At 50.5% G+C, this 22,561-nt stretch overlaps 1 protein-coding gene across 4 annotated transcripts; it reads right to left on the bottom strand.

Annotated features, from left to right (window-relative positions):
- Positions 1 to 1,717: 1,717 nt before the first annotated feature.
- On the bottom strand, positions 1,718 to 19,798 carry LOC117034419 (myeloid cell surface antigen CD33-like). Of its 4 annotated transcripts, none has more exons than XM_033127298.1 (7): positions 19,711 to 19,797; positions 19,262 to 19,651; positions 18,781 to 19,059; positions 18,542 to 18,589; positions 7,873 to 7,969; positions 7,529 to 7,610; positions 1,718 to 2,238 (listed from the first exon to the last, which is right to left on the bottom strand). In XM_033127298.1, exons 1-7 carry the CDS (start codon positions 19,751 to 19,753, stop codon positions 2,065 to 2,067), a joined length of 1,113 nt encoding a protein of 370 aa, XP_032983189.1. In that variant the 5' UTR covers positions 19,754 to 19,797; the 3' UTR covers positions 1,718 to 2,064. The 4 variants fall into 4 exon arrangements, with proteins under 4 accessions (XP_032983189.1, XP_032983186.1, XP_032983188.1 ...); XM_033127295.1 differs by lacking the exons at positions 18,542 to 18,589; positions 18,781 to 19,059; positions 19,262 to 19,651; positions 19,711 to 19,797 and adding exons at positions 9,239 to 9,286; positions 9,465 to 9,743; positions 9,949 to 10,329; positions 10,389 to 10,458; XM_033127296.1 differs by lacking the exons at positions 1,718 to 2,238; positions 7,529 to 7,610; positions 7,873 to 7,969 and adding exons at positions 15,954 to 16,271; positions 16,642 to 16,726; positions 17,071 to 17,173.
- Between the last annotated feature and the right edge of the window lie 2,763 nt (positions 19,799 to 22,561).

Raw genomic sequence — 22,561 nt, 5'->3', positions numbered from 1 at the left:
GTTCTTGCTCAGGCTGTCTGTTCACTGCCCTCTGTACTGCCCCTTTAAATAGCTTGCTACATGCCAGCCTCACCGAATCAAACAAAACAAAAACAAAAACTCTAAAAGTGAGAGACTAGTGTTCACAGTTGACAAAGGAGAAAACTGAGGGTCAGGATCAGGAATATCAGACACTATGGCTGGATCCCTTTCTCCAGTTATGTCCACCCACCCCAGCGCTTCTGGGCAGGAGAGGATAGTCTCAGACCTGATGGGGAACGTAAGCACTTCCTGGACACTCATTTCTGGTTCCAGTCGATCCCTCTTACAAGTGGACTTGGACACACCTGATAGTGTCAGAGGGACTTGGAGAGAAATTGAGCCTACCTGCCTTCTGCTGCTTGGTCAGGATTTGGAAAATAGTGGGTCTGGGTTTCTGTTCTCTCTTGGGTCAGGGGACTGAGGTGCCCTGCCTCTGTATTGTTCCTGGGGTCCCCAAACCACACTCCTAAACTCACCTTCTTACCACACTCCAGAATTCTCTTTGGTTGTCTCTTGCACCAGCCACAGTGTTTATAGTTGTGAGTAGAGGGGGTTGAACAGGAAACAATGATTCGATGCCATATTGTCTGGCTCGGAAATCTCACCATCAGTGTTTAATGTTTTCAATACATGGGTTGATCCATATTGCCCAGCCTGACATGATCATAAACAGAAGTCTGACTCCGCTGACTCCTTCCAGGTTTAGGGCTGTGGGGTTTAGGCCTCAGGGATTTTCTTCCACCACACCAAGATCTTTCACTTGTTTACTTAGGGGCCACTTTATGAACTGATAGTGTAATGCTTTACCCCTGTTATCGTTCGGAGCTGCAGGAGAATTTGGGGCTGTTTTTGTTTAAACTGATTGTCATTTAGTTAGAATACTAGGATTTTTAGAAGGAAGATTATGAGTGCCTGCTTTGCTCCACGTTTCAACCCAGATATTATTTTTGAGCTCGTTTCGAAGGCTAAGAGGGTATAAGCGTGATGGCGACATGGTGATGGCCCCGCCTGAAGGAAGGATGTGGATGCACAGAGACAGAGCGGAATGTATTAGGATGGGGGTGCTTAGAGAACGGCTCGAGAGATTGCTGGGTTAGGATATGGTGATGGACAAGTGGACTGGGTGACATCAGGAACAACCTATACTAGAGGTCAGAAAGCTGCAGCCTGCTCTTGTAAATAAAATTTCATTGAAACACAGCCACATCAGTGTATTTTGAGATTGTCTATGGCTGCGTTCGCGTTGCAAACAGAGTCGCAACAGAGACCATATATCTTGCAAAGCCTGGAATATTTGCTATCTGGACCCTTGCAAAAAAGTTTCCTGAGCCCTGACCTAGAATGTCAAGTGGAGAAGCTTGTAGATTATTTGGGGCTGAGAAGATAGAGCAGTATTTTGACTGTGGTCAGCACTGAGTTTTAGGAAATTCTATGAATCTTAATAAGTGATTTTGCCCATCGCAGGACTAGAATCAGGCAGGCAGGATGGAAAGGGAAGATGTCGGAGTGGAGAGAGACGGTGCTGGAGGCCAAGTCAGGGAAAGGATCCACGGAAGGGATTTGGGTAGAGAGTGAGGCTGATGTGATGTGGCGCCCAGGACAGGACACATACCCTGCCTCTGAGTGAGATGTCACTAACACCTTCCTGTTCGCGGGGGAAGGGACCAGCATGTATCAAACTCTCACAGTGCGCCAGGATGTTTGCTAGGTGTTTTCCACCACATGTACTTTTATTTAATCTTTAGAGCCACCCTGTGAGGTAGCACTTCTGACACCCATTCACAAAGCAGGAAACCGAGACATGGAGGGGTAGGTGACTCACCAGGTGTCACACTCTTACAAAGTGAAAGAGTGTGGATTTAATGCCAGGAGTCTCTGATGGCAACGCCTATGATGGCTCCAATATAGCAGGAAACTTGTATGCGGTAGTTTATAAACCCATTGCCTGTGGGGACGCTAAGTTTGCAAGCCTCAGCCTGTGGGTCCCCCTTCCTGTTAGGATCTGGATGTGCTCCGGCTTAGCCTGATGCTCCCGTGGGCGTCTCACTGGGTCCCGATCTCTGAGTATGCCGTGTGCGTGCCCTTCTGAGGAGGATTCCTCCCGTGAAACCTGATGGCGGCATAATGCAGGTCCTGCTCCAACTCCAAGGGAGGGGAGGTCCCTGCAGAGCTGGAGGAGTCAGCGGGGCTGTTTAACTTGGACTTCTGCTGGTGACTCTGTGTGGAAAGCAAAGAAGGGGGTCAGAGCTGGGCAGTGTGTGGGAGGAGGCAGAGAAGGTCCCTGAAGGGAATTTGATCGTGACAGGACATTTGCTCGTTCTTCCATTCTTTTAGCAAACATTTCTTAAGGTCCCATTTATTCGGTTATCCAACAAATATGGCACTTGTTGGTTGCTTTCCAATTCTTCTGAACACTCACACAGACCGATGTGGAAAATACTGCTATTTTTACAAAGAAAGAAACTAAGTCTCAGACACATTAAGTACTTCTCAAGGTCACACATCTACTGACCGTGAACTCAACCCCTGGCCTCTCAAAGGTTTCCTATGTGCTAGGTACTGGATGCACAGGAAGATGTTTATGAAAAACTACTCTTCCTGTGTGTCTCCTTTACTCTTATATTACTGTCACACTCACAATACTTCTGACACAAGGTTTGTGGGGTTTTGTCCCATCACCAACCAATTCTGTGACACCAGCTGGGTGTCCTACAATTTAACTCAATTCTGCTACTATCTACTTGGAGATAGTGTCAGATCCCACAGGTTAAGGGCTTGGTCCCATAAGACACCACCCTCCTGCCCCCTGTGACTTCAGACACCAATCGGAAGTCACCTGTGTTTCTGACCGACGGACTATAACTTGGAAGTTCCCACGTCCCACTCCTCAGGTTCAATTAATTTGCTAGAGTGACTCACAGAACTCAGGAAAACAGTTTACTTACTGTGCGCCAGCTTATAATAAAAGGATGTGATAAAGGATACAGATGACCATCCGGATGGAAGAGATTCACAGGGCAAGATGTGTGAGAAGAAGCGAACTTCCACGTTCTCTCCAAGTGCACCGTTCTCCCAGCCCCTCCATGTATTCACTGTCATGCGGGAGACCCTGCTCGCTGCACCATGTGTCGTGCGAGGCAGACTGCAGGGTCTCTGGTCCCGCTCCCCACATAAGAACGCAGGACGTGCTGAGTACAAAAAGTAACACCCACGGAGCCACAGATAGAGGAGTCACACCACTATAGTCTCACTGGCAGGTGGGTTAGAGACAGAGGAAGCAGGATCCACATGATCCACAACCTGCCGTCCGCTTCTCTGCCAACCAACCTCACTTGCTAACTGCAATCCGCTTCTTGCTAGCTCAGCCACCATCTTCTTGCTAGCCCCCATTTTGCTGCTAGCGTAGCCACAGCAGTTATATTAGTGGCCAATGACTCACTGGTTACAGCTGACGGCCAACTAGTCACAGCTGATGGCCATCCAATCACAGTTGATGGCCATTTACTACCTGAGCCAGCACCTTTCCACGTGAGGCCGAGAGCCTGGAAACTGCTCTCCTGGCTCTGTCCCCACACTCCACCCTACAGGGTCTCGCCTCACAATCTACAAGTGTCTTCCGCAAGGGGCCCTGTATGAGGAGCCTGGAGGTGAATGCAATACCCTGGACACAGCCAAGCTCTCTGGACACAGCCAGGGTTTCTCAGAGCACCACCAGTACTTCTGGGCACAGCCAGACTTCCTGGGCTTCTTAGGGTACCGTCAGTCTCCCCGGGCACAGCCAGGGCCTCTCAGGGCACTGCCACTCTCTCTGGGCCTCTCAGGATATCGTGCTGGAACAACAGCAACTCACAGTCAAGGTGCTTACATTATTTTCGATGGTGGCTGGTCAAGACACAAAAGCAAACATCCGCCAGTTCCACTACATGGTGATACGTTCCCAAACAGTCAAGAGGTCTATTAGATTAGGGATGGAGCCCATTCCCCATAGTCCATAGTCATTCGCCAGGGCTGTGCATTAGCCTCATAATGTTTGCCCTCTCCGCAGGGTAAGGGCTCCAATTTCTCCCCAACCTGGGGGTGAGGGCCTCAGCAAGCACTTCCCAGCCCACAAGGCCGCAATGACCTTTGCCTTCTCCAGCCTATGCTGGTTGGGGAACTGTCCACGTCTTCCCACCCCTCCATGGGGGTCCAGCTCTCCGGCAGCTGCTCCTCCTGGTTTCCTGAGACTGAGTGTTCACATGCACAAACTGCTCCACCACTTTCAGAGAGTTTTGGCTGGCACCACACCCTGCTCGCTGTGCCATTTGTCATGCGAGGCGGCCTGCGGGGTCTTTGGTCCAGCTGCCCACATAAGAACGCAGGATATGGTGAGGCCAAAAAGGAACACCCACGGAGCCACAGATAGGGGAGTCATACCACTATAGTTTCTCTGGCGGCTGGGTTAGAGACACAGGAAGCAGGAACCACACAACCCACAACCTGCCGTCCACTTCTCTGCCAACCAACCTCACTTGCTAACTGCAATCCGCTGTGCTAACTGTAATCTGCGCTTGCTAGCTCGGCTGCCATCTTCTTGCTAGCCCCCATCTTTCGCTGCTAGTGTAGCCACAGGAGTTATATTAGTGGCCAATGGCTCACTGGTTACAGCTGATGGCCATCCAATCACAGTTGATGGCCATTTACTACCCGAGTGAGCACCTTTCCACATGAGGGCGACAGCCTGGAAACTGCACTCCCGGCTCTGTCCCCCCATTCACCCACTTGGAAGCTCCCTGAACCCCAAACTCTGGGGATTTGCATGGACACTTCATCATGGAAGCATGATCTATCATTAATTCCATTTCTAGCTTCTCTCCCCTCTCTGGATGGGTCATGGAGGACAGGGCTGAAACTTCTAAGCTTCTAATTTTGGCTTGGTCTTCCTGGCGCCCAGACCAGATCCAAGAATCCACCATGAGTCACCTCATTAGAACAAAAGACACTTCTGTCACCAGGGAAATTCCAAGGGATTGAGGAATACAAACATTTCCCGCTGCAGACTCATTTCTCAACTCTAGATTTATGGTAACATTTCTCAAGAGAGTCTTTACACTGTCTCTCCTTCCATTCACTCTTGAACTCCTTCCAATAAAGATATCTGCCTCCACCAGGCTAGTAGATCTGCTTTTGTTGAGATCAGCTGCAATACCACTTAGCTAAATTGAAGTGGTCATATTTCAGATCCTAGCTTACTGGACTTATTAGCACGATAAAAATGAGCACTCTCGCCTCCCTGAAGTTCCATCACTCCTGGGCCACCAGGACCTAACTCTACATTCTCTTGGTCATTTATTTTTCTTCAGTGGTCTTCTTGCTGTTTCCACACTATCTCCTTGACTCTAAATGCTGGAGGGTCCCAGGGCTCTGCCTGCAGACCCCTTCTCTTTGTGGTTTCATCTTCTCTCAGACCTTGATGTGGAAGACCCCCAAGTCTCTGTGTCTCCCACCTGGACCCCTCTCCTGAGCTCCAGGCTCTGGCCCTCTACTTGTCATCTTCACTTCGACATCTCAGAAGTACCTCAGACTTATAGTAACCAAAACAAAGTTTGATCCCCTCTTAAAAATATACTCCTCCTGCAGGGTTGGCAAGTTCAGGGATTGTCAATTGAGTTCTTTCAGTTGCTCAGGGCAAACACATCGGAGACCTTATTGGTATCTATGGACATTTATGGAAGTCTCTGACAGTCTCTGGACATCTACAATATCTGTGACATCCATGGAGTCATCTTCGACATCTATGACACCTGTGAGGTAAAGGCAGCGAGCTGTCTTATACCCCGGGTGTACCTGTCACTCCACGGGCAAATCCCATTGGCTCCACCTTCAAAGTGTATCCAGATCCCAACTGCTTCACAGGAGGGCCATCATTAGTACCCCGAACTAAGTCTGTCTTACGGACTGAATTGTCCATCATTCATATGTTGAAGCTCTAACCCCCCAGTGGGGCTATTTTTGGAGACGGGACCTTTAAAGAGAGAATGAAGTGTAAGTGTGGGTCCCATTCGGGTGGGACCCACAATGACTTAAGTCCTTATAAGAAGAGGGAGCACTAGGGATGCGTGGGCACAGAGACACAGCCACGTGAGGACACAGGGAGAAGGAGGCCATCTGACAGGCGAGGAGAGAGTTTCCAGGAGGGATATTTTACATTTGTAACGGAAGAATGTGTGAAAATACAGCTACTACCCAGCCACACTGAACAATTGACAAGTGGGAGGTATTTGCTGGAGGAAAGGATAAATGCGTGGGCGATTGCTGGTCATGTGCTCAGAAACCTCACAGTGGTGTGTACAGTGGCCAGAGCTAAACGAATGAATGAAAAGTCCGAGCTCGGAGGAGGAGCGGGAACAGGGCAGGCGGACGTAGGCATGTGAGGAGGAGAGGAGAGCCAAGCAACGATGCTGAGGTGTGAAAAGCTTAAGATGAAAACACTCTGCTCTAGGCAAGTGAGCAGGCCAGTGTGGGAGGTGTGACGCGTTGGAGGTGACTCTGGTTTTCCCGTCCCAAATGCCAGATCACGTTGTCGGGTGCTCATGGTTTGGCAGCATGAAAAAGCATTTCAGACGTGGGTGAGATGGTGATCTTTTGTGGAGGTAAGGCTCACGTGCCAGGGAGGAGAGACAGGGGGGCTGCAGCAGGGTAAACACGACGAGGGGAGCTCAGCTCAGAGAGAACGGTTCTATGGAGCTGAGTTCAGAAGAAGCACAGACACGCTTTGCAGTATAATGGTGCAGGAAGAGGTGATGGGACATGGCCAGGTCTCTGGTTGGATGGCAGGGACAACGGTGCCATCAGTGCGACGGAAAACCCAGAAACAGTATGTGTGAACCCTGTACTTCCGATGTTCTGCCGTCTGGGGCTAACCCCAGGGGGACCGCGCCTGCCAGGAACAGGCGATTGCTACAGAGAGTGAAGGACTTGCCGCGAGCTTGCCTTTCCTATGCAAAGCGATCAGTGCAGAGCGCACACCACAACCGCCTCCTTTATGGAGCTCTTACACTCCACACCGTTCTCCTCCTGCCCTAGTCACGCCAGGGTCAGGTCCCAGACAACAGAGACAGCCGCCACACCCCAGAGCCCCACGGAATTATTCAAAGTAGCCAGTCCTAAGCCTGCTTCCCCGGCCTCGCCTTCCCTTCCCCATGGAAACCAGCATTAAGGCTCCTGGACACACACGTTTTCTCCTCACTCCCTCAGCCTCCTGACCAAGCCTGGTGCTGCCCCACGTGGCCTTGAAAGGTGTGACGTTTCCCCCTCCTCTTGGGAACTGTGAGGGACCAACGGTGTCAAATGTCTCCCAACCTGTTGGCCTGACATACCTGAATATTAATGCAATCTACATTTTCCACACACAAAAAAAATGGGACCGTGAGGAGTGCATTTGTGGACACCCTGAATGGAGCGAGACTGTGGACCGCCCAGGAAATGCGGGAGCCAGGCTGCATGACAGGCTGCCCACATCACTCACCAGGGAAGCCAGCCCGCCGGCAGGATGGATGTCGTCCACACCCACTGCTGTCCTGGCTGCTTTCTTCCTGTGGGTCTTCACTCTGGCAGGAGGCACCAGGGTCTTTGACACTCTTTGAAGCTGGAGTGAGTGACTAGGGCAGGTCACGGGTGGGGCAAGTCCAAGTGGCTTCGTAATAAGCCTTTGTAACAAGGCCACTCCCTGCCCCAGGTTCCTGGACATCTGGAACCAGGGCTGGCTACTGGCTGGACTCTCACCACCACTCCATCCCCGGCCCCACTCCAGGCCTTCCCAACCCCCAGGTCCCTCTTCTCCACCTCTGGCCCACACCTGACCCAGCTCACATGAAGTAGATGAGGAAGAGGCAGAGAGCAAGTAGTGCAGTGACACCGGCTCCTGTGACGGCCCCCAGAACCACTCCTGCCCTGGTCCCCGCTTCTCCTGCAGACAAGAGAGACTTGGGTGAACTCCAATCTTGATGAGTGGGCATAAAAGGTCCCCTCTTCTCCAGCATGAAAGGAGGGGTGCCCCTCTCCTCCCATCCAGGATTCAGCCCCTCAGTTCTCCTACTAGTCGTAGGAGCTCAGCGTTCTCCAGAACTGCAGGATGAAGGACAAGGTCTATGTGACAGCTCCTATCCAACTCCTGTCCAGCAAATGCCATCTCTTCCAGGTTCTTCTCCATCTAGGGTCTCCCTGCAGCAGACCCCAGACCTGGCTGCAAACAGGACCTTGAGGCTCAGGGTCCCATGGCATTACACACACACACACACACACACACACATCCCACCGCGGGATGCTAAGAGGCCTCATCCCTTATCCCTTCCTGGAAAGGTGTCAGAATCACCTCTCCTGGCCTCCACCGGACCAGTCACTCACGATCAAATATGGTCTTTTGTGCCTCCAGAAGGGGGTGAGAATAGGGAGGTTCTCAGCCCTTCAGGCGAGACCCAGACAGCTCTCCTGGTCCTGTCTGGCCAGGCCTCCTGGGAGCCCAACACCTGGGGTCAGGGGTGTGTCTCTGGGTGTCACTTGTCAGCAGTCTGATGGGCACTGCTGGGAAAGCCCTAACAGGGTCACTCTCTAAGGGGGTGGGATGACCGAATGCAATCACCAATGCAACAGGGCAGTGGGGGAAACTCGGGGCTCCACAGACAGATCAGGCTGAGGGCCGGGGGATTGACAGTCAAAAAACAGCCCCGAGGGGTTTTTGGAGCAGTGAGACTGTTGTGCGTGACAACCCACAGAATGTCCAACACCAAGAGTGAGCCCTCATGCAAACGATGGATCTGGGTGAGAATGGACATGTCACTGCAGCTTCATCGATTGTAATAAATGCCCCTCTGCTGAGGGGTGTTTACAGTGGGGAAGCAATGTGTGTGAGGGAGGGTGCAGTGGGTGCAGGGGACGTCTCTCTACCTTCTGCTCCATTTCACTGTAAACCCAAAACTGCTCTAAAAAATAAAGTCTTCTCAAAACTGCCCAACGGCTTTCGTGATGGGAGGAAGGTCATTTAGGATGGGCAGGGAGGAGGGTGTGGGGGGTCACCCTAGCAGGAGAGCAGTAGAAGAACATGGGGGAAGACCCGATGGGGGCTTGTCGTGTATCGGGCCCCACCCTCGCCAGGTGAACTCTGAAAGTCCAGCTCTGAATCCACCTGGCAGAGACCCCACTTCAACCAGTGTCACATGGACAGGAGGCTCTTTCCTACCTGAGCCATCTCCTAGGCATGCACCTATTTTGTCATTCTGTGAGGCACCTAGGACAAGAAGAGAGGAGTTCCCTCCTTAGTGGGAAGGTATGAGGTTAGGTTCTTGTAGGTACCACCCTCCACACACCCAGAACCACAGAAATGCAGGAGGGACAAGGCTTGTGCCCTCTAGGTCCCCTACTCAGCCAGGCCCTCTGGTCCCCCCACACCCTGGCCCAGTTCTTACAAGTGACGTTGAGCTGGATGGTTCTCTCCACGGTCACATCAACTGCAGGGAACTTCACCTGACAGGTGAGGTTAGTGCCGTGGTCCTGGGGCCGTGGGGTGAGGGTGATCATGGAGGAGAGGAGGGTCCTGGGGCCCAGGGAGGCGAGGGAAGCTGAGGTCCAGGAGAAGATGGGGGGCGTGCCCCGCTCACAGGCCCAGGGCACAGAGCAGGTCAGGTTCCTGGGGCGGCCACACTCCAGGGAGCCCGGGAAGGAGATATGGGGTCTGAGGGTCAGGGCTGGTGAAGGGGGAGACACGGGATCAGGAGGGAGGGTCCCAGGTGCGGCCCCGAGAGACGTCTCGGGCTTTGGTCCAGCTCCTCCCTCTGAGACCAGACACACTGGACCCCCCGCACGCACCCTCCCAGGAGGGGGGTCCATCCCAGCCCTGTCCCGAACCCCCGTGTACTTCCCTTGTGGCCTCTGTTAGAGTCCGTTCCTTACCGGTGACATGCACGGAGAGCAAGTTAGATGTGTAACTCCATAACATATTTTCTCTCTCTACCCAGAAACAGTATTTTCCTTCATCCCTCCTTTTGGCATCTCTGATGTCCAGGGAGCAGTTGTAGTTCTGAGGGTCCCCAAGGAGGTGGAATCGGCCCTGGGTCTCCTCCTGCACTTTGTAATATTGCTTGTTTGTGGCCACAGGATCCTCTTGGTATTTATTGCCCCGTTCCCGGAACCAGTAGCCATAAGTAGGGCGAGGATAAGTCAAGTAGGGACTGGGGTATGAGAAGGAGCAGCGCACGGAGACACACAGGCCCTCCTGCACTGTCACAGACTCCTGCACTCTCAGCCAGAATCTTTCATCCTGAGCCAGGGACCCTGTGGGGAAAGGAGGGTCAGCAGAGCCCCCACCCTGCCCCCTCCCCTTGACCACTCACCTGCCCACAGCAGGGACAGAAGCAGCGGCAGCATCTCTAACATGGAGGGTTTGTGGGAGAAAAGAGAAGGAAGGCCAGGGGACGGGAGCTGGGGGGAAACCACAGAATCTGGGGCGGAGTCTGGGGCCCCCGGGTTCACAGAAGAGGAACCTCAGAGCCGCAGCTCATCCCCCTTCTGCACAGAGCAGATGGACACCCCACAGTCCAGAGACCTGGACACCCGCCCAGAGAGGCGCAGACAGGGAGCAGACCTCAGGTCCTGCCCCATCTCAAGGGCTTCCCTCCAGCACTGGAGCCTGAACCAGGAATTCTGAGGACACGTGAGTCTCCTAAAGTATTCCCATCTGTGGGGCTTTTCTGAGCAGTGTTGTCTACACCAGAGAGCCCTTCAACTGTTGCCTTGACCTGGAGGGTCACAGTCTCATCCAGACCCTCAGGTTGTCAGTCCTGCAAGGTGTAGGATTCCTTAGGGTTTGTGTGAGCACCAGGGACAGAAGAATTAAGGGGGTCCCAGGTGAAGTGAAGGCAGGTCCATCCATCCACTAGATGCTCAGTGAGCATCTAAATGTTGGTTGGCCGGAGACCAGAAGGGATATGACTGTTCTATGCCACTGAGATTCTCCCCACTCGTGGACGTCACTTCCTCCCCAAATACAGCCACTGCTTTATGACATGGCTTTAGAGCCTGCAGTCGTTGGTGAGTTTACCATGTATCCTGCTAGCATACTGGGTATTTTCTAATATTATGAGTATGAGTTTTGTTTTTACAGCTCATATGCTGATTCGTGACATTTCAATGGCATCTCTAAAATAAAAACCGTGTAGCATCTTCATGTAAAAACAAAGAGAGAACACATGTTCTATGAGCCAGTGCACAGGAAATTTTCTGTGATTCACACCATTCTGTGCTGTTTCAACTGGAGAGATTGTTTTACTTCCTCATCACACACATTAGTATTTCCTGTCATATGACACATCTGCTTCAAGTTTTCCAGGCAGTCCACAACAAAGTTGGGGGTAAATAAGTGCTTTAAAGGCATTTCTCTTTATGTTATGCAATGTGCTTTCCATATGGAATATGTTTCTCCCAGCCTTTAGCAATAAGAAAATATTTGCCTTTTCAAATAAACTACATACTTTCTTTTATCAGACAATAAGATTTCACATTTCGGGCAGCAGGTTTGCTCAGTGGTTAGAGTGCAGTGCTCATAACAGCAAGGCCGCCGGTTCGATTCCCACATGCGCCTGTGAGCTGCACCCTCTGCAACTAGATTGAAAACAACGACTTGACTTGAAGCTGATGGGTCCTGGAAAAACACACTGTTCCCCAATATTCCCCAATTAAAAATAAAAAGATTTTTTATATATTTTTTTACATTTCCCTTGTTGCATTGGGTGCAAGGAATCTGAGGGTTATATTTAGTACTTAATTTCAGAAACTGTCATTCTAGCTTCCTGGTACAATTATGTGATTTTTCCTAGGTGATTTCTGTTCCGCCTTAAAAAAAATTGCTACCTTAGGAGGCTATAAAATTACAAATCACCTCAAATGCTTTGTGGGGCTCTGAAGGGTCTAATTTATACATAAAATAAAAATAAGCAAGAGTTGTTGAAAAAAATCCACTTCTCCCATTTAAATGTGGCTCAGAATATATTTCTGGAAAACATGAATGGATATGCAGCAACAATGAAAATTTTAGGTTCAACTCACGTGGTTTTCCATCTCACTCTGTGTAGTATGCATCTGGCAAATTCTTGACCCCAGTGACATAAAAATATTTGCCATGATGTATTTGTAAAATCTTTCAAACATAGTAGTTTCTAGATATATGACCCTTCAGTCTTACTAACATAAAGAGATTTTTGCACCCTTATTTGATGTATAAGGAATTGAGTATCCAATAAGCAAAATGATATCGTGTTCTAGGTTGTTAAAAAAAAAAAAGGAAGAATGTAGCACAAAATAGAAAACCCAACACAAGTGGATATATAATAAAGAAAGTTTTACCAAGTCCATAGACGGGAAGCTTCTGTGACTTCTCACTGTGTTTCTTCAAAGAACTTTATAATTTACATAAAATAAAATGTAGCCACTTGAAGCATGCATTTCTATGAATTTTAACAAATGTAGACCTCCACAATCAGGATATAAAACATTTCCATCACCCCAAAGAGTTTTTCCCACATCTTTGTAGTTCACCACGTCCGTCTCCAGTCTCAAGGAAGCACTGATATACTCTCCATCATGGTGAATTAATTCTGTCTATAGGAGAAGTTCTAGAAATGTAGTCATCTGTGTCTATATTCTCTCAGCACAATATTTTTGAAATTGATCCAAGTTGTATGTATCCGTAGTGCGTAATGTCTTATTACTAAGTTGTATTCCATTGTATCTCATCATGGTTTCAATCTGTGATTTCCTAACAAGTGAGGTAGAGCATGTTTTCATGGGCTTAGTTGCCATTATTTTTCTTCTTTGGGGAATTTGCTGATTAAATCCTTGGCTTTTTTTATTATTATTATGGTAAAATATACACAACAAATACTTCATCATTTTAACCATTTTTGTCTGGGTCTGTGGCATTCAGTACATTCACATAGTTATGCGACCATCACACCCTCTTTCTCAAGAACTTTTTTCATTTTTCTCAAACTGAAACTCTGTGCCCATGAAAAGAAAAACCCTGCATCCTGCTGGGCCAGACCCAGGCAACCACCATTCTATTTTCTGTGTCAATAAATTTGCCTTCTCTAGGGACTTCACATAAGTGGACTCCTAGAGTATTTGTCCTTTTGTGACTGGCTTTTGCACTTTGCATAGCATCTTCAATTCGTATTGTAACATTTGTCAGAATTCCCTTCCTTTTGAAGGTTGAATAATATTCCACTGTATGTGTTCACCTCTTAGTCCTTCTGTTCCTCTGTTGATGGGCCCGTAGGTTGCAAGTACCTTCTACTTATTGTGAGTCATGCTGCTATGAAAAGGGGCATATAAATATCTATTCAAGTTCCTGCTCTCTATTCTTTGGGAATATACCCAGACGTGAAATTACTGGATCATATGGTAGTTCTATTTTTAATGTTTTGAGGAACATCACAGCAGATGCAATTTTGCAACCTTAACAGCAAAGCATAGAATTCTACTTCCTTCACTATGTCACCAACACTTTACTGTTTTAGTTTCTTTTTAAATAATAACCATCTTACAGAATAATGGGTGGTGTACCTCATTGTATGGCTGTAATTTGCATTTCCCTAATATTAGTGATGTTTAGCATATTTTCATGCATATGTGCTTTTTGTATAAGCTCAAGGAAATGTCTAGTAAAGTTCTTTGCCAATTTTTAAATAGGGTTGTCTGGTTTTTGTTGTTGAGTGAGATTTTTTTTTTTTACACAATTGATTTTACTTGCTTGTTTGTTCACTTATTGTTTTGTTTGAGAGTCCTTGATATATTTGGATACAAGTCATTCATCAAGGATACATTGCAGATTTTTTTCTCCCAGATTTAAATTTTTCTTTTTGCACTCTTAACATCGGCTTTTACAGAAGAGCAATCTACTGTTCCCTAAAACATGTATCACTCATGAGATGACCCACTGATTATCTGGACATGGAAAAGCAGAGTAAACAAGGTCTGGAGGCCAGATGGGGACGTTCAGGGGGACAAAAGTTCACATGAGCAGTCCAGTGGGTTGAAAAATGGCCACCCAAAGATATCCAGGTGTTAGTACCTGGTACCTGCAAATGTTACCTGATAAAGAAAAAGGGTCTGTTCAGACGGGATTAAGGTAAGGATCTTAATGTGGAGATCATCCAAGGTAATCAGGGTTGGCCCCTGAGTCTAGTCACAAGTGTCCTTTAAGTGAGAAGCAGTGGTGAATGTGTACACAGAGCAGAATGAGGCAATGTGACCACAGAGACAGAGGGCAGTCACGCAGCCACAAGCCAGAGAAAGCCGGCAGCCACAGCACCTGGAAGAGGCAAGATGTGGCTTCTGGAGTGAGTGAGTCCCAACCAACTCCTGAGTGCTGCCGGTAAAATTGATTTCAGATGATGGGCTTCAGGACACATTCCCCCAAGATGTGGCACCTAAGTTTTCTTTGTTGCAAGGGTCTCAGTTGAGAACATAGAAGGGAAGAGGGAGAAGATAATTTTCCTCCCTGCAGATTTCTAGCCCCCAGAACTGAGAAAATAAATTTCCTTTTTTCAAGACACTGAGTACGTGGTAATGTGTGGTAGTGGCCCCACGAACCAGTACAGGTGGGAATTCAGTGAGCACTGCTGGGGGAATATGGGGACGCACCACAGCAAGTCCTCCTTCACTAGCCCCTTTCCTCTGTCCCTCTTTGCAGCCAAGTTCCTCAAAGGCTTCTCTGTAACCACTCTTCCCACCCCCTCCTCCAGTTCTCTCCTGATTCAACTCCGTCTCATCTTCACACCTTTCCCACCAACCATGAAACAACTGTCGTCAGGATCACCAGTCACAATGCATTTCCTGTGCCTTCTCTTCTCCATGTGCTATCAGACCTCTTCTTACCTCAGCAGGTGTCATCACCTACACTGGCTGCACGCGTTCACGTCTCCAGTCTGGAGCCCTCTCCTCATATCCAGCTCTCTCGCTGACATCCCCAGTCGCTATCAAGTGGCTGCTCAGAATGAACATCTCCTTCCAAACCCTCCCACATCCATGAAACACATCCCCATCCTGCCAGGTGCTCAGGAGAAACATTTGGGCGCCGTCCCTGCTCGTCTCTTTCTCTCAATCCTCACATCCAATAGGAAATTCAGTCAACTTCACCTTCGAAATATACGCAGAAGTTAAACCTCGTCCTCCACTCCACTTCCCTGGTTTACCACCATCACCTCCTGCCCTGGATGCCCTCTCTCTGTTCGCTGCCGTGGACCCACTCTGGTCTATTGTGATGGGAGCAGCCATGGGGATCCTGTTACACGGGACGTCCTGCCATGTCTCTCTCTCCTCAAAGTCTCCCAGATTCCTGCATTTCCTGCAAGACCTCACCTGGGTTGGACATGAGGGGCCACCCTCCCAACCTCCCTGTGCTGTCACAACACCACTTGTCCCACAACATGCCAGGCTGCTTCTGCCTCAGAGCTGTGACACTGCCTTTCCATCTTCCTGGGTAATCTTCGTTAGGCAAACATAGGATCTGCTTTCTCGCTGTCTTAGAGTCTGTGCTCAAACATCACTCTTCACACTCTCAGGTGTAGGAAATTGTCCCTCAATGTGTCACCTGATTCTTCCCGTAGGTGATTCCTGCACCAACACATATCACCATCCAACATGCCAGAACATTTTTATTCATTTGTTTGTATATCTATCCTCTTGTCTCCAGAATGACAGCTTCTTGATGACAGAGTCTTGATGCCATGGGCACTGTTGCATTTCTGGCACCTACAACAATGCTGGCGCATCATAGGTATTCAGTTAGACTTGCTGAAGGAGTCTATTAATAGATGACTGGATTTTACTTTGCTCAAAACCATACAAGAATTACACACACACACACACACACGCGCACGCACGCACATACGTCCACTGGAGTGACTTTTAACTGAGCCTGAAGCATGATCAGCACTTGGAGATGTAGGAATGAGGAGGGAAGGGCATTTCAGGAGAAGGAACTGCACGTGCAAAGTCCCAGAGTCACAAAAAGGGCCTGGCTGAGTGTGGAGATGGTGTGGGATGCAGGGAGTGGTGGAATCTGGTAGGGAGTCCAGCAGGGGACAGACCACAGCAGACCCTCCAATCCAGCCAGAGGCGTCTGCACCTGGGTCTCTGGCCCTGGAGAGGAAACGTCGCTGTCATACTTTTCAGGAAGCAAATGACATGGTCTCGGAAACACTGTCTGGAGGCCTGTGCTGAAGAGTGAGATGGAGGCAGGAGGTTGGTGGGTTCACAGACACAAGGAAAAGACGAAGAGGCAGGAATGATCAGGGTGAGGATGGGAAAGAGACAGGTATTATGATGAGCTGTGATTAGGAGGAAACATGAAAAAGACTTAGTGATTCATTGGATTGGAGAGAAGGAAAGGAGGGCAAAGTGGAGAACCCCACCTGTAGAGGTGGGACCCATGTCATCCATATGACAAAGAACTCAGCAGAGAAGTGGGTTTGGGGAGGAAGGAAAGTGGCAGCTCAGCTTTGCCCAAGTTAAGCAGAAACATCCTGGGGGTCATCCTGAAGGAGGTGTCTGTGGGATGTTGGCTGGTGAGACTCTCGCAACACTCACCTGAGACATTAATGAACTCAGGATGGTGTTTGCATCCTCCATGCCCCTTGTGGTCCTGGTCCCTTTCCTCCTGTGGTACCTCACTCTGAAAGAAGAAACCAGCCTGGTTGGATCAGGGTGCAGTGGGCAGCAGACCCTAGGCAGCAGACCCAGCCCCTTGTTCCCTGTTCAGGATATGGAGGGGAGACAGAGGTGGGAGAGTCAGGTCTAGCTACACAGACCACCTTGAGCACAGCAGTACCTCCATTCTGGACACTTGCTGGCTGGGGCACACATGATGGCTGCCCGTGTGGAATCCTCACCCACCAACCCTTCACCTCCTGCCAGCCCTGCCCGTAACTCATTGGGGTCCCTCCAGCCCTGATTCTGGGACTCAGCCACATGCCCCCTGCCCTCCCCATGCCTCCCCTCTCCCTGGGCAGAGCTCACATGAGGACGATGAGGCAGAGAAGGAGGAGCAGGGTCTTGACAGCCATGTTCCCGATGGCCACCAGCACCACCTGTGCCCCAGGCCCTGCTTTCCCTGTAGGAACTAGACAAAGACAGGTTCACCTCCTCAACTGCAATCCCGTGTATCTTCCTCTCCCAGTAGGACTCTGGGCGTTGTCCTCCAGGCCTTCCTGCAACACTGGTTGTGGGACCACCCATGCCCTCACTTCACCCACTGCCCTGACCTTCCAGCACTTGGATTCAGAAAAAAATGCACAAGTTGGACCTCATGAAATGAAACATTCTGTTTATCAATTGACACTATGGAGACAGTGAAAAGTCAACCCACTTAATGGGAGAAAATATTTGCTAATCAGAGATCTGATAAGGATTAGTATCCAGCATATACAAAGAACTCTTACAACTAAAGAACACAAAGCCAATCACCCAATTAAAAAATGGGCGAAGGACTTGACAAAAATTCTCCAAAGAATACATACAGATGGCTTATAAATCCATGAAAAAAATGAATGACATCCTTATCATTACATGAATGCAAATCAAATCCACAGTGTAATACTCCTTCACACTCACTAATAGCCTATAATTTTTTAAAGGAAAACTACAATGTTGGTAATTGGGTGGAGAAATTGACACCCTCATACATTACTGGTGGGAATGTAAAATAATGCTGCCACTGTGGAAAACAGTCTGGTTTGTCCTCAGAAAGATGACTATAGAAACTACTATTTGACCCAGCAATTCCACTCCCAAGTCTATGCCCAAGAAAACAGAAAACATATGTTCAAAGAAAAACTTGTACACCAATGTTTTTAGCAGCTCAGCCAAAAAGTGGAAACAACTCAAACGTCCATCAACTCATCAATAAATGAACAAAAGATGATACGTCTATAAATGGAATATCATTCAGACAAAAACTTAATGCCATGGTTCTCCACTGAAGATTGTGTACACAACCGGAGTCCATCCAGGAAGGGGAACAGCTCACAGGCACAGAGAGCAGTGAGGACGTCTGTCCTACTGATATCAAAGGACCCCTTATTCTTTAAGTGCACAAACCCAGGCTCAGAGCAGCGTGTGGACACTGATCACTTCCAGAGAGAGGACTGGGCATCTAAAGACAGACTCTACTGTGCAGTTTGAATTTTTGGCATTGTGACTATATCACCTGTTCAAAAAAATGTAAGTTACAGACTATCAAAGGGAAGGAGGAGTCGTGAGGAGCTGGATGATGAGGGACCTCAGCTGGGCTCCTCTAGTAGATGGTGCCCTGTTCTCCTGGTGCAGCCAAGGGACAAGGGGAGAATCAATGGGGGATGAGGGTCCGACGGGGACACCTTCTCACAGAAGGTCTGTGGCCACTGGGGTGAGACAGGATGAGGCAGGACCCAGTCAGGCCCTAAAGTGGAGGAGGCCCTGCTCCCTACAGCCCATGACAGGCTCCTCCTACCTGTGCCATTTCCTTGGAAGACAGTTACGGTCAAGTTCTGTGGAGAGTCTGGGACAGAAAGACATGGTGGATCCAAGTCAATGGAGCTGCATACATGGGGGAAAGGTGGAGGCAGGCATCCTCCTGACCCCCTCCCAGACCAGATTCAGGACCCAGCACCCAGTGTCCGAGGCCCTGACCCCATCCCCGCTGCCCTCAGGACCCCACCAGAGACCCCGGCTTCCTGGCCCAGCTCTCACAGGTGACGTTGAGCTGGATGGTTCTCTCCACGGTCACATCGGCTGCAGGGAACTTCACCTGACAGGTGAGGTTAGTGCCGTGGTCCTGGGGCCGCGGGGTGAGGGTGATCATGGAGGAGAGGAGGGTCCTGGGGCCCAGGGTGGCGAGGGCAGCTGAGGTCCAGGAGAAGATGGGGGGCGTGCCCCGCTCACAGGCCCAGGGCACAGAGCAGGTCAGGTTCCTGGGGCGGCCAGACTCCAGGGAGCCCGGGAAGGAGATGTGGGGCCTGAGGGTCAGGGCTGGTGAGAAGGGGGAGACACGGGATCAGGAGGGAGGGTCCCAGGTGCGGCCCTGAGAGACGCCTCGGGCTTTGGTCCAGCTCCTCCCTCTGAGACCAGACACGCTGGACCCCCCGCACCCTCCCAGGAGGGGGTGCATCCCAGCCCTGTCCTGAACCCCCATGTCCTTCCCTTGTGGCTTCTCCTAGAGCCCATTCCTTACCTGTCACATGCACAGAGAGGAAGTTACGTTTGTAATTCCATAACACATTTCCTCTCTCCACCCGAAAAAAGTATTTTCCATCATCCCTCCTCTTGGCGTCTCTGATGTCCAGGGAGCAGTTGTAGTTCCGAGGGTCCCCAAGGACCCCAAGGAGGTGGAATCGGCCCTGGGTCTCCCCCTGCACTTTACGATCTGGATTGTTTGTGGCCACAGGAGCATCTCTGTGTGTACTGGCCCCTTCCTGGAACCAGTAGCCGTGAGCGGGGTCAGAGTCCTTCCAGGAGTTCTCGGGATAATAGACAGTGCAGGGGACAAAGACACACAGGCCCTCCTGCACCGTCACAGACTCCTGCACTCTCAGCCAGAATCCTTTATCCTGAGCCAGGGACCCTGTGGGGAAAGGAGGGTCAGCAGAGCCCCCACCCTGCCCCCTCCCCTTGACCACTCACCTGCCCACAGCAGGGACAGAAGCAGCAGCAGCATCTCTGACATGGAGGGTTTCTGGGCTCCTGTGGGAGAAAAGAGAAGGAAGGCAGTGGGAGGGGACCTGGAGGGAAACCACAGAAGCTGGGGCGGAGTGTGGGGCCTCCTGGTTCACAGAAGAGGAACCTCAGAGATGGAGCTCGTCCGCCACCCCCTGCACAGAGCACATGGACACCCCAGGGTCCACAGATCCTGGACACCTGCCTTTGTAATCCTTCCTGAACGCCCTCTGGCCCCAGAGCAGGGCCCGAAGCATGTCTGGGCTTGGCACTGCCAGGATCCCTCTGGAAAAGTCTGTTTCTCAAGATTTGTCTCTCAGAAATTAGAAGTAAAAGTGCAAGATTTAGAGAAGGCTCCAGAGGAAGAAGAGGTGAGGTCAGGACAGTGACGTTTGTCGGAGGAGAAACTCCACTCTCAGACACTGTCAGGTGGGACAGCCCTTGGAGGTCAACCATCGACCCCCACATTCACCTCTGGGGGCCGGAGGTCAGGGAAGGTGAGAGAAGCCCAAATCACACCCCATGCAGGCCCCACGTCCATCCCCTGCCTCCCTGTCATGCCCTTCCCCCTGAGGTCATTTTCTGCAAAGTTAAAACAGGTTCCTTCTGGCCAAACCCTCTCGTCACAAGCTGTAGATGTCTGTGGAGGTGGGTCCAGCCAGGGGTGGGGCTCAGGGACATGGGGGGTGGGGGAGCTGCAGGGGGTGGAGGAGGCCAATTGCCTTTCCTGCTTCAACGTCCACACGGTGGGCATCCCCTCTCTGCTCACAAAGTCTCACACTAGCCCTGGATGCTGCCCCGAGAGTCACTGTCCAGTGGGGACACAAGTGTCCTGGAGCCTGGATTTCCCTGTGACAGCAGCTGTGATGGGTGACGCACAGGTGGGGTGGGATGTCACTCTTTCCCTACTGGAGGTGGGGTCTCAGGGGACTGGGCAGAGGGGACCCGGGCAGTGGACGTGAGGATTCTGTGTGTTAGTGCACATGGAGGACGTCAAAGGAGCCCGGCTGGCAGGACGCCTGGGAAACTGAGGCTGTGACTCTCTGCACAGTGGGATTTGTTGGGGAGAAAGTGCAGAAAGGCAGGCGCAGGTTTAGAAAGGGATAAACACCCCTTCATCGCAGCTGTCTGGGTGCCAGGAAGGGTTTCTTCATCACCGCTGTCTCCTGGGACCACATTTGTCATTGCTCCAGAGCATGGCAGGATCTTCTGGCCTCTGGGGCTTTGCTTGTGTAGGTTCTGCTCCCAGCAATCGGGGTGTGTAGGAGACACGGAGTGAGAAGTGCCAGCCTGGGGACGTCCACCCTCGGCGATGGTGAGGATTTCATGAGAGAAGAGACATGCACCTGATTTCACACGTTATTTTTAACTGGGGGCGGTGGTGGCAGAAGTGGTGGGAAAGCAGGAGAGGTGGTGCCTCCTTAGGCCCAGGTTGGGTTTCTTGAAACATTGGGGTGGGGGGCAAATACGAGACACATACAGAGAAGAGCCCCCCCAGGAACAACTCAATGGTTCATCACAAAATGAACACCCTCCAGGGAATAGGACCTCCCCCTGTTCCCCATCCTTCTCACTGCACCCAAATCCCCTGTGGGGACAGAGCCCCAAAAAGCAGTTTCCAGGCTCTCGGCCTCACATAGAAAGGTGCTGGCTCAGGTAGTAAATGGTCATCAACTGTGATCAAGTGGCCAGCAGCTGTGGCTAGTTGGCCGTCAGCTGTAACCAGTGAGCCATTAGCCATGAATATAACTGCCGTGGCTAGGCTAGCAGAAAAAAGTGGGGGCTAGAAAGAAGATGGTGGCTGAGCTGGCAAGCGTGGATTGCAGTTAGGATGGTGGGTTGCGGACAGTGTGGATCCAGCCTCCAGTGAGAGTATAGTGCTGCCAGTGAGAATATGGTGGTATGACTCCCGTACCTATGGCTCCGTGGGTGTTCCTTTTTGGCCTCATCATGTCCTGCGTTCTTATGTGGGGAGTGGGACCAGAAACCCCGCCTGACACCCCGCACGACATCCCCCCACAGGAGCCCTTAGCCTGGCTTTAAAGCTAATTGTTTCCTGGCTTCTCTTCATATTTTTATCATCCCAGCATGCTGCTTTTGATACTATGGCTTTGCATATGTCTTTCTTAAGACTTTGCATACTTAGAAATAAATTAGTCTGTTTCCTTCCATCCAAGTTCATGAATCTGCCCATCCTATTCTATCCCCTTCCCACAACCTGGAGTGGAGTCAGCGCTGGGATCATTGAGAAGGGAAGGTGCAGGGTTTCAGCCTGAACACAGGCTCCCACAGATCACCAATTCCTGCGTTTTCAGCCGGCATCTCATCCCCTCCTGGGCTCCCTGTCCTGGCCAACTCATTCTCTCCCTACAGAGGAAGTTGCAGCATCTCTGTGGTCAGAACGGCTGGGATATACCCAGTCTGTTCCTATCATGCCCAATTTGCAAAGAAAAGGGGAAGAACAGGAAGGAGATACATGAAAGGGGAAATGACAGATAATCTGATTGTGTGCAACAGAGGAAATTGTAACCGTGGGGACAGAGCCAGGAGTGCAGTTTCCAGGCTCTCGGCCTCACGTGGAAAGGTGCTGGCTCGGGTAGTAAATGGCCATCAACTGTGATTGGAAGGCCATCCGCTGTGGCTAGTTGGCCGTCAGCTGTAACCAGTGAGCCATTGGCCACTAATATAACTGCTGTGGCGACACTAGCAGCAAATGGGGGCTAGCAAGAAGGTGGTGGCTGAGCTAGCAAGAGCTGATTGCAGTTAGCACAGCAGATTGCAGCTAGCAAGTGAGGTTGGTTGGCAGAGAGGTGGATGG

This window comes from Rhinolophus ferrumequinum, chromosome 15, assembly GCF_004115265.2.
Source record: "Rhinolophus ferrumequinum isolate MPI-CBG mRhiFer1 chromosome 15, mRhiFer1_v1.p, whole genome shotgun sequence".
NCBI lineage: Eukaryota > Metazoa > Chordata > Mammalia > Chiroptera > Rhinolophidae > Rhinolophus > Rhinolophus ferrumequinum.
Note: the sequence above shows the minus strand (reverse complement) of the source record. Positions and strands in the feature narration are given on the sequence as shown.